Source organism: Babylonia areolata, chromosome 34 (genome assembly GCF_041734735.1).
Source record: "Babylonia areolata isolate BAREFJ2019XMU chromosome 34, ASM4173473v1, whole genome shotgun sequence".
In the NCBI taxonomy this organism is placed as follows: domain Eukaryota; kingdom Metazoa; phylum Mollusca; class Gastropoda; order Neogastropoda; family Buccinidae; genus Babylonia; species Babylonia areolata.
Genome location: NC_134909.1, coordinates 21,342,650 through 21,352,649, shown reverse-complemented (window position 1 = coordinate 21,352,649; position 10,000 = coordinate 21,342,650). Strand labels below are relative to the sequence as shown.

General features: G+C 42.5%; 1 protein-coding gene across 2 annotated transcripts in view; it reads right to left on the bottom strand.

The window, feature by feature from the left end:
- Positions 1-1,330: 1,330 nt before the first annotated feature.
- Positions 1,331-10,000, bottom strand: part of LOC143277330 (uncharacterized) — a 32,749-nt gene continuing 24,079 nt past the window's right edge. The window contains exons 7-13 of one of the 2 annotated variants that reach the window (XM_076582116.1): positions 9,874-10,000; positions 7,524-7,820; positions 6,077-6,418; positions 5,346-5,468; positions 4,935-5,045; positions 4,463-4,573; positions 1,331-2,849 (exon numbers count right to left, since the gene is read on the bottom strand). The exon at positions 9,874-10,000 is cut by the window's right edge and continues 158 nt beyond it. In XM_076582116.1, coding sequence (XP_076438231.1) covers positions 2,779-2,849; positions 4,463-4,573; positions 4,935-5,045; positions 5,346-5,468; positions 6,077-6,418; positions 7,524-7,820; positions 9,874-10,000 — 1,182 coding nt within the window. In that variant the 3' untranslated portion in view covers positions 1,331-2,778. The remainder of the gene's footprint in view (positions 2,850-4,462; positions 4,574-4,934; positions 5,046-5,345; positions 5,469-6,076; positions 6,419-7,523; positions 7,821-9,873) is intronic. The other variant, XM_076582117.1, reaches the window with a different exon arrangement.

Sequence of the window (10,000 nt, the reverse complement as noted above, 5' to 3'; positions counted from 1 at the left end):
GACAGCTCTCCTCTCACACTGGATTGGGAGGCGGGGGGGAAGAAAGCTCTCCTCTCACACTGGATTGGAGAGGGGGGTGTGGGGGTGGAAAGACAGTTTTCCTCTCACACTGGATTGGGGAGGAGGGGGGTGGGGGTGGAAAGACAGCTTTCCTCTCACACTGGATTGGGGAGGAGGGGGGTGGGGGGTGGAAAGACAGCTTCCCTCTCACACTGGATTGGGGAGGGGGGGGGGGGGAAGAAAGCTCTCCTCTCACACTGGACTGGAGAGGGGGGGGGGGGTGTTTTGAGATGAGTGAACTTAGTGTTTTGTTCAGCCATTGACACTGCGTGTCTCACAGTTTGCACAACCCGGATTCTATCAGTAGACACAAAAGACTCTGTATGAGCTGCCAACGCTAACGTTTGTTTTGGCATTCTTGAATAAAATACGAGACAAGTATGTTGAACCTGATACATCTGTTAACGTTTTCTTCTTGGGTGTGAATATGTAAATGGTTATTCATGTACATGCATGGGATTGTGTGTGTGTGTGTGTGTGTGTGTGTGTGTGTGTGTGTGTGTGTGTGTGTGTGTGTTCTATAAATTGCAATGTCATTTTTCAACATTTTGTCCCTTGAAACATGAACATGTGTTTAGATTTGCATGTGTTCGTGCATGCGTGTTTGTGTATGTGTGTATGTGTGTGTCAGTGTGTGCATGCGTGCACGCATACATGCTTTGGAAACCATACTTTCCTACAATATGTTTGTCCCATGAAACACTTGCTTCTGACATGAAATCTGATGCAAACTGTGTCTTTGTAAGTGATGTATGCTTGTAAACTTCTGTCTTTCAAATGTTGTTAATGGAGCAGATATGCGTTCCACTCAATGTTTATTTGCCTGAAACAGCCCAAACTGTGCATTGTGTCTTTATTGATCTTTAATTTCAGATCTTACTGTTTGACGGGTGAAGTGGTCAAATGGTTAAAGCGCTAGATCATCACCTGAGTTTCCTGAGTTTGATCCCCGTCACACCTGGGGGGTAAATGGTGCAGGGTTTTTTTTCTATCTCCCAGATAAACAAGACCTCTTAGTGCTGCTGTGGAATGTACATGATGAGTCTATCTTCACTACTGATTTGGCAATAACAAAGGACTATTTTTTTTTTCTCTTTTTTTCCACGTCTGTGATCATTACTGTCATGTTATTAGGCAGGAAGGCTGGCAGAAAGAGACAGACAGACAGAGACTCTCAGACTCAGACTGTTTTAGTTAATTCATGAAGGCCATACCCATGTCACCAGACAAACAGAGAATGACACTGATAACGATAAGATTATTTGTTTATTGAAGGAAGTGGTATAAATATCTATGCTTCTTTACATCCAGCCCTCAGGGGCAGAAGGAAAAGATCAACAAAAAATGTAGATAAGATAATAAAAAGTAGGGTATGTTCACACACATACATGGCATGTACATGTAGGCCTACACATTCATTTATCTATAATAAAGAAGTGGAAAATATTTATACAAGCATGCATACATGCCTACATCATGCATACATGCATACATACAAACATACATATCCACACATATTTGCATAATATATAGACACAGAGAGACACAGACAACCTACCCCACTCTGTGATACTTATGATGAATAGGTTTAATTCTGACATCACTGAGTCTTGGACAACAGAGAAAAAAGTTAACATCATCATCTTTTGATGCCTGGCACATTGCGTATAACAGATCACAGTCATTGCATGGTTTATTTCTTAAACGATGCACGTAAATGTCGGAAATGCCAAATCGAAATATTGTTACATATTTCAACTGTCGTTACATGTTCATTTGCAAATGAAATTTAAGATTATGAGTAACACAAAAGTATTATCAAACGTTGAAAAAAGACAATGATAATCTGTATTGCCAACACCTTGATTTTTTTTTTTTTTTTTTTTTCATCCTTGAGTCATGATGAGCAGGACAACAAAGCAGGAATATATTTCATGCTCCTCACAATCCCGGTATAAAAGACATTTTGCCAACGCTTCCACAATTAAGTCTAGAACAGTGATATGCAATGTCTGAGACAACAAATCTTAGTTTTATCAAAGCATATTTCGCATATCTGTACATTACAAGTTCAACAAATGATTCTAAACGAGTGATGAATTTAAGTATCCTATGTTCACTGATTATGCTACAATACTCTACGCTACACTATATTCAGTGAACATGCAATTGAATCTGGATCAACAATGATTTGCTTTAAACAACTTATAAACACCATTATGTTATCAACACCATACTTATCCCAGACATATGCAAATCCATAAGAACACTGACATTTCCATATGCTTGTAATCCAAGTCCTCTTTCCACAGTTGTTTGAATTACACATTGTTCTGTAAGCCTTATATGACAGTCTATGGATATATATCTAGATATCCATGTCTGGGTTGTATTGTTTTATGACATGTGTTTGCATCACAGTCTTATAATAAAAACATCAAAGCTATAGAACAACAACAACAACAGCTGCAGCAGCAGCAAAACAGCGAAATACATCTAAAGGCAAATGCACAAAAGGCAATGCACAAAAGTCATTCGGGCTTATGTGTTGCACCCACTTATCATGACATTTTGTATCTTATATCAGAGCTTCAACCTCACGATTCAGACAAACTGCACACCACATGATTGGCGGTGGCAGATCAGTGGCTGTCATGTGTTTGCTGGAAACGGTGTGCTGTGGTCAGTCAGATGAAGTGTGATACAAGTAGATGGTGATCAGGGTTTGTGTGGTGGCTGGTTCACATACACAGCTCTGTCCTCTGCCCCACTGTTCTCATACACAGGACCTGGACAGTCAAACACAAAGACCACTGTTCTCATACACAGGACCTGGATAGGCAAACACAAAGACCACTGTTCTCATACACAGGACCTGGACAGTCAAACACAAAGACCACTGTTCTCATACACAGGACCTGGACAGTCAAACACAAAGACCACTGTTCTCATACACAGGACCTGGATAGGCAAACACAAAGACCACTGTTCTCATACACAGGACCTGGACAGTCAAACACAAAGACCACTGTTCTCATACACAGGACCTGGACAGTCAAACACAAAGACCAAAGGCTGATTGGTGATTCATAACTGCCTATGTATCTCAGCAGTCTGCCACGTTTGATCAACATAATCCAGTTTCAATTCGAATGGGTAAGTGACTGAGCGAAATTAAACGCAACGAGTTACTTCCCTTGTTACACCCATTTTCATTTATCAGTGTATCTGCATGTTTACATTATCTTTTGTCTTGCGATTGGGAAATTGCACGTGAGGTGCGTGTTACATTTGGAGCTGACATCCAGCAGACAGTTATACACTGTTTCACACGACTGGAACACTGCCTCAGAAATTTTATCTGATATATCTGGTGATGGTTTCTCCTCCCAGCAACACGTTCCCAAGACAAGGAAAGCACTGATTCACCGTGCCTTTTCAGTTTGCTGCAAGCTGAAGACTTTAGCGAAACCTGATGCAGCACAAGGCTCTAACAAGACAAAGTTTCTGCCAGGTTCTTTAGAGACCACGAAGGACACTGACCAGAAGAACACACGACATGTTGGATGGATTCTGGTCACTGGCCAAGAGGACAGGTGGTATCCATCACACAGAAAGAGCAGAGCCAGCAACACCTGCTCTCTTGGACAGCCCCTGTCACACTGGTGTCCCCACTGCAGCTGACTCTTCAGGGAGTGGCCCCTCAGTCCTCTCCACACCCACACAGCCTTCACTGACAGCTGACTCTTCAGGGAGTGGCACCTCAGTCCTCTGCACACCCACACAGCCTTCACTGACAGCTGACTCTTCAGGGAGTGGCCCCTCAGTTCTCTCCACACCCACACAGCCTTCACTGACAGCTGACTCTCCAGGGAGTGGCCCCTCAGTCCTCTCCACACCCACACAGCCTTCACTGACAGCTGACTCTCCAGGGAGTGGCCCCTCAGTCCTCTCCACACCCACACAGCCTTCACTGACAGCTGACCCTTCAGGGAGTGGCCCCTCAGTCCTCTCCACACCCACACAGCCTTCACTGACAGCTGACCCTTCAGGGAGTGGCCCCTCAGTCCTCTCCACACCCACACAGCCTTCACTGACAGCTGTGGAGAAGGTATGCCTGTCTCCACTCGTCACAGAGTAACAAGGCAAGAAAAACAAATCTAGTCACGTACAATTCAGATCATAAACTGACCACATGGTGACCTAATACAAACTCACAGCAGTCTCAAATTTATCGGACTGAAGCACATTTGAAAACAATGCTCTGATTCTTACACCTCGCAAGTTTTCTGATAGTTGTGAATACAATGGACATCAGATACATGGTCAATAGCTGGGTGTGCAATGAACTGAGATTTTCACTAATACGTTACCAATGGAACAAAGCGAAGTGGTTTCATACCTCTTTCCACAGCAGCCCCAGTGTTACGGTAAGGTGAGATGTCAGAGTAGACAGATGGAACACCGATGTCACTGGTCCTCAGAGATGTGTACACTGAGGTGGGCTGGTGCTCTGGGAATGCCAAACACACACACACACACACACACACACACACACACACACACACACACACACACACACACACACATGCACGTTGCGCCTTAATTCAGGGAGAGAGAAATTCAGACACAAGGACCGATAGAGACGCACATAGAGGAACAGAGGAAGAGACAGACAGACAAGAGAGAAAGATAGACAGACAGACAGAGAGACAGACAAAGGCACACAGAGGCAGAGAGAGGCAAGGACAGAGAAAGAGAGATTGAGACAGACAGACAGAGTCAGAGAGAGAGGCAAGGACAGAGAGAGGCACAGAGAGAGAGAGAGGCAAGGACAGAGAGAGGCTGACCTATAACAGCGTGCTGTCACATACCCTGATCCACAGCAGCTCCAGCATGAAGACACTGTGTGATGTCAGACATGTTGCACTGAACTCCAGTGTCACAGGTCTGGTGACACGTGTCAGCACCGCCAGGCTGTGAGTCTGTGGGATCCACACACACACACACACACACATACACACACGTACATGTACGTCCCTGAAGTGCATTAAATGCGTGAATGTTAAAGTGAGTAGTCTGTTGCTAACACACAGTTGACTGAACAATCACAACACTGCCTCCTGAAACTTGTGTTCTATTTGTCCTGATCAAACTTATGGTATGGCATAATAACTTTCTATCCATCTCTCCATGTGTGCATGCACGCATTTCTATCAATTATAAAAAAAATCAAATGTCCAAGGATGTAAATTCAAGAACTTCAAATAAGTCAAGAGCCCTACCTTTTCGCCTTCGTATGATGACAAACACTATGACACCAGCTATGATGAGAATAAGAACCAGAGGGATCACTGTTCCACAGACGACAGCAATGACTGGGAAGGAAGATGACTTTCTGATTTCAACTGAAATAGAGAGAGAAAAAAAGAGAAAACGAGTTTGTTTATGAATACATATTTTAGGCACTCAAACAAAACTCATAACTGGAAAGTGAAGTTACATTGTCATATAATATTTTTGGTCTTATATATTGATTGGATTATAATCATATTATGATTATAATCCAAGCAATGCAAATGACCAAAATGCTAATGCTATCTCCGATGAAAGTGCAATTTGCAGTTGACAAATTATTACTTTAATGAATCAAAACGAACTCACCCCCCCCCCCCCCACCCCCCACCTTCCTTTCTCCCTTTTAGCCTGTCACGCTCCCGATCTCCCAAGACAACATAAGTGCTGACCTGCTTGTGCCCGAACCCTCTTCGTGTGTATACGCAAGCAGATCAAAATACGCACATTAAAGATCCTGTAATCCATGTCAATGTTCGGTGGGTTCTGAAACAAGAACATACCCAGCATGCACCACCCCCCCCCCACCCCCCCAAGCCCCGAAAACGGAGTATGGCTGCCTACATGACAGGGTAAAAACGGTCATACGTGTAAATGCCCACTTGTGTACATACGAGTGAACGTGGGAATTGCAGCCCACGAACGAAGAAGATTCACTTACCTCCATTGACATCCAGCTCAAACTGGAAAGTGAATGGTTGTCCAACCCCATTCCCCAGAGTCACACTGTAGAATCCTTTGTCATTCTGAGTGCCGTTGCGGATGGTCAGGTTACACGTGGTCCAGAACAGGCGACTGGGGTCTGTGGCAGTGCACTGCACTTTGTACAGACTGTCACGTGCTGGACGATTCACAGTGGAGTTAGACAGAGGACCAAGGTAATTCAGTGTTGAATACTTAACGGCTGGGTACATGGTGAGTGGAAATTCTGTGCTGACAGATCCACCTTTGTAGTTTAGGTATTTAGGGATCTCTGGGGATCCCTCTTGTTGTCGAGGTGAACCTGAAACACACACACATACACATACAAACGCGTGCAAGAGCGCATACGTGTGTAGATCTCCCCCCCCTCTCTCTCTCTCTCTCTCTCTCTCTCTATATATATATATATATATATATATATATATATATATGTGTGTGTGTGTGTGTGTGTGTGTGTGTGTGTGTGTGTGTACCCATGAGCTCAGCTGGCTTCAAATACTGTTTCACGCACGAGCTGTATAGCAGACTCCTTTTTTCGCAACTGACACGCCCGTCTTCGATGACACTTATAATGCGCGACGCCATTCCGCCATTCCCAATTTGAATGCAAAGCCCACTCTAAACAACTCCCCTTACCACTCTCTCTTTATTACACACACACACAGACACAGACACACAGACACACACACAGACACACACAGACACACACACACATATATATATATATATATATATATATATATATATATATATATATATATATATATATAATCAATATCACACACACACACACACACACACACATACAACATAGGTTGTGTGTGTATGTGTGTGTGTGTGTGTGTGTGCACTCATAATTTCATAATCCGAATCAGAGTAACTTTATGATATCACTAAGATAAATTACGCATGTCGAATTCTGCGATACATACATATTACAAAACAGTAAAACTTGGCATGCCCTCTGTATAACGAAATCACACACAAAAGGCTAAAGGCAAGCCCAATAACAGTATAACCCTCCTGTTTGCATGCATCCCTGCACCTTTTTTGTACATACACATGTACAACGTAATAGACAAATTTGAGAGTCAATTAAACACAAAACAACACCAAGCTGTAAAATACAAAACCAGAGTTTAAGCAACAACAAAAGAACATATGACAACATCAATTACATAAAAACATCAATTACAACAGCACAACAATTGTACACTCGTTACAACAGTTATGCATATCTTGATTGAAATTGAGTCAGACTTGCTGATCGCCATCTAATGTTAAGAGAACGAGCGAGCAACACACACACACACAAGCAGGCACGCAGAGTAGCGAGGGAAAGACAGAAACAGTGAAAGAGGCAGAGAGACAGATACATACTGGAAGTGTTAGAGGCATGGACTCACAGTTTACAAACACCATCAGGTGAGCTGCATTTGGTTGACCTTCCCCATTGTCAACATCACAGCGGTACTGTCCTGTGGCATTACACGTGGCTCCATCCTCCATGTAGGTCAAGGTCGCTTCTTCCACTGCAGACACCTGCCCTTGTTGTTTAGAATTCAGGTTCCCACCCTCCTTGACAATGGACATGGCGGCTGTCGGTCTGCCAACAGCTGTACAGGTCAAGATCAAGGGATCACCTTCACTGACAGTGACGTTGTTGGTGTTGTTCATGGTGAACTGACTGACTTCAGCAGCATCTGTACAGTTCAGGTGTTGAAAGTTACATATGATAGTAATAATACTGTTGATCATTTTCTTCAAAACACACACAGACACACACACACACACACACACACACACACACACACACACACACACACACACACACACACAGACGAACGCACCCACGTGCACTGCCACAATTGACAATGCCGAGAAGAGTGTGAAAATGATATGAAATGATAATCATTATAATAATCATCATCGTATTAATAATGAAAATGATAATCATAATAATAACAACAACAATGATAATAAGTAGTAGTAGTAGCAGCAGCAGCAGTAGCAGTAGTAGTAACAGTCGGAGGGAAAAGAAGAATTGACCATTATACAGAGCGTTATTTTGTATTTATTATCTTTTTTTACAGAAAAATTGCTCAAAGCACTTTGCATTTCGTTATCCCCGTACAAATACAGAGAAACACGTGCCGAAACACACTCCTGCACAGTATATCCATTCACCAACCACACACCCACCCACGACACCCTTTAGAACACACATCCCTGCAACACGCACTCACACACAAATGCACGGACGCTCGCAAGTACCCCGCCATACACAGATGGTGAATGGCTTCCCCACAATGATGCATGTCTTTGTAATCAGATCACATCAACAGTGAAAAATTACCATTCTTAGAAAATATCACTATGCGTTTTCAAAGTAGGCTCATAAGAATTTAGCAAGACAGAATTTCGCAATTTTTCTGGCAGTTTGTTCAACAGTTAGGGGACCCGAAAAGACAAAGATCCCCGATCCTGTTGCTTCTTTATATTTTTCAAATAAGGTTCATGATAGCCTGGTATCAGAAACAGAATAAAGGTGACGAGTTGGAATGTACACTTAAGGAGGTCGAAAAGTCGATAAGATCATTCCGCTTTAGGTGTTTAAGAAGCTGGAAGTGGACGATGTTTTCTACATTTTTGGAAAGGAAAGAAATTTGAGACAGGCCTGTATTTTTTCAGACTGATCTGGTCTAAGGAAGACTTCTTTATGAGTGGACTCACAATAGTATATTTAGAAACAGACAGAAAACAACCAGACAGAAGTGATTCATAACCAACATGAGTGATGTTCGGAAGCAGGACATCACGTTGATCAAGGAAAACAGCTGAGGGGATGGGATCGATTTCACACGACTTTTGCGTTGCATTTAAGTAGATTTTCTTTTCAGTTTGTTCGTCTACAGGTTCAAACCGCACGATCGACAATGTCAGTGACTGATTTTTTTTAATTTATTTTTTTATTTATTTTTTTTTTTTTTTAAACCTGTATACAATCTGATTAATTAGTTTACTTAATTTTGCACTAAACTCTGCACATAACATAATGAAACCAAATGCAAACCAATTCCTCAAAATAGTATCTAAACGGTCAAACTAAGTTACCCCCCTTTCCATATCAAGGTCTGACAAGCACGCTGGGTATAACTATGCATAGATCAAGCACCTTTTCCACTTTTATTGTAATTAGTTGTTAAATGTTTTAATCATTATCATTATTATCATTTCTTAATACGCTTTGCTCTTAATCATACATAATGTTGCGCACAGGCTGATAAGGTTCTGGCCACATGAAACAAAAACCAGGACTATGTATGAAGTTGGCATTGTGCAACAGTGTGCACTATGAGAGAAACATCAATGAAATTCCAAACCTTATTAGTAACAACAACGATACTACTACTACTTCTACTACTAGTATAATTGCTACAATGATACATCTTTCTGTCAGATGCGCTGAAATCATTTAAGTCAGATAGCCAGATTGTAAGCTCTGTTGTGGTATTGCGTTCAGTTGTAAAGACTGCTTGTTGTTTTCACATCTTGCAATGGTGTCAAGTTAGTTGGGTATCTGTATTTGTCGGAACTGGAATATGAACAAGGGAAAGAGAGGAGGGGCAGGGGGGGGGGGGGGGGAGGAGGGGGTAGGGACAGACAGACAGCGACTGAGTGAGTTAGAGACAGAGCTCAATGAAGTGTGTGTTGTTTACTTAAGACACATTGATTACATACGTCAACCCAACTCACAGGTGGTCAGCACCGTCAGTGTGATGTTGCTTCTCAGAGGCAGACGGTCATCAGATCTGACTGTGGTTGTTGTGGCGTCACACACATGTGTCAGTGGCAGGGAACGATTAGCTGTGAAGTCAAGACT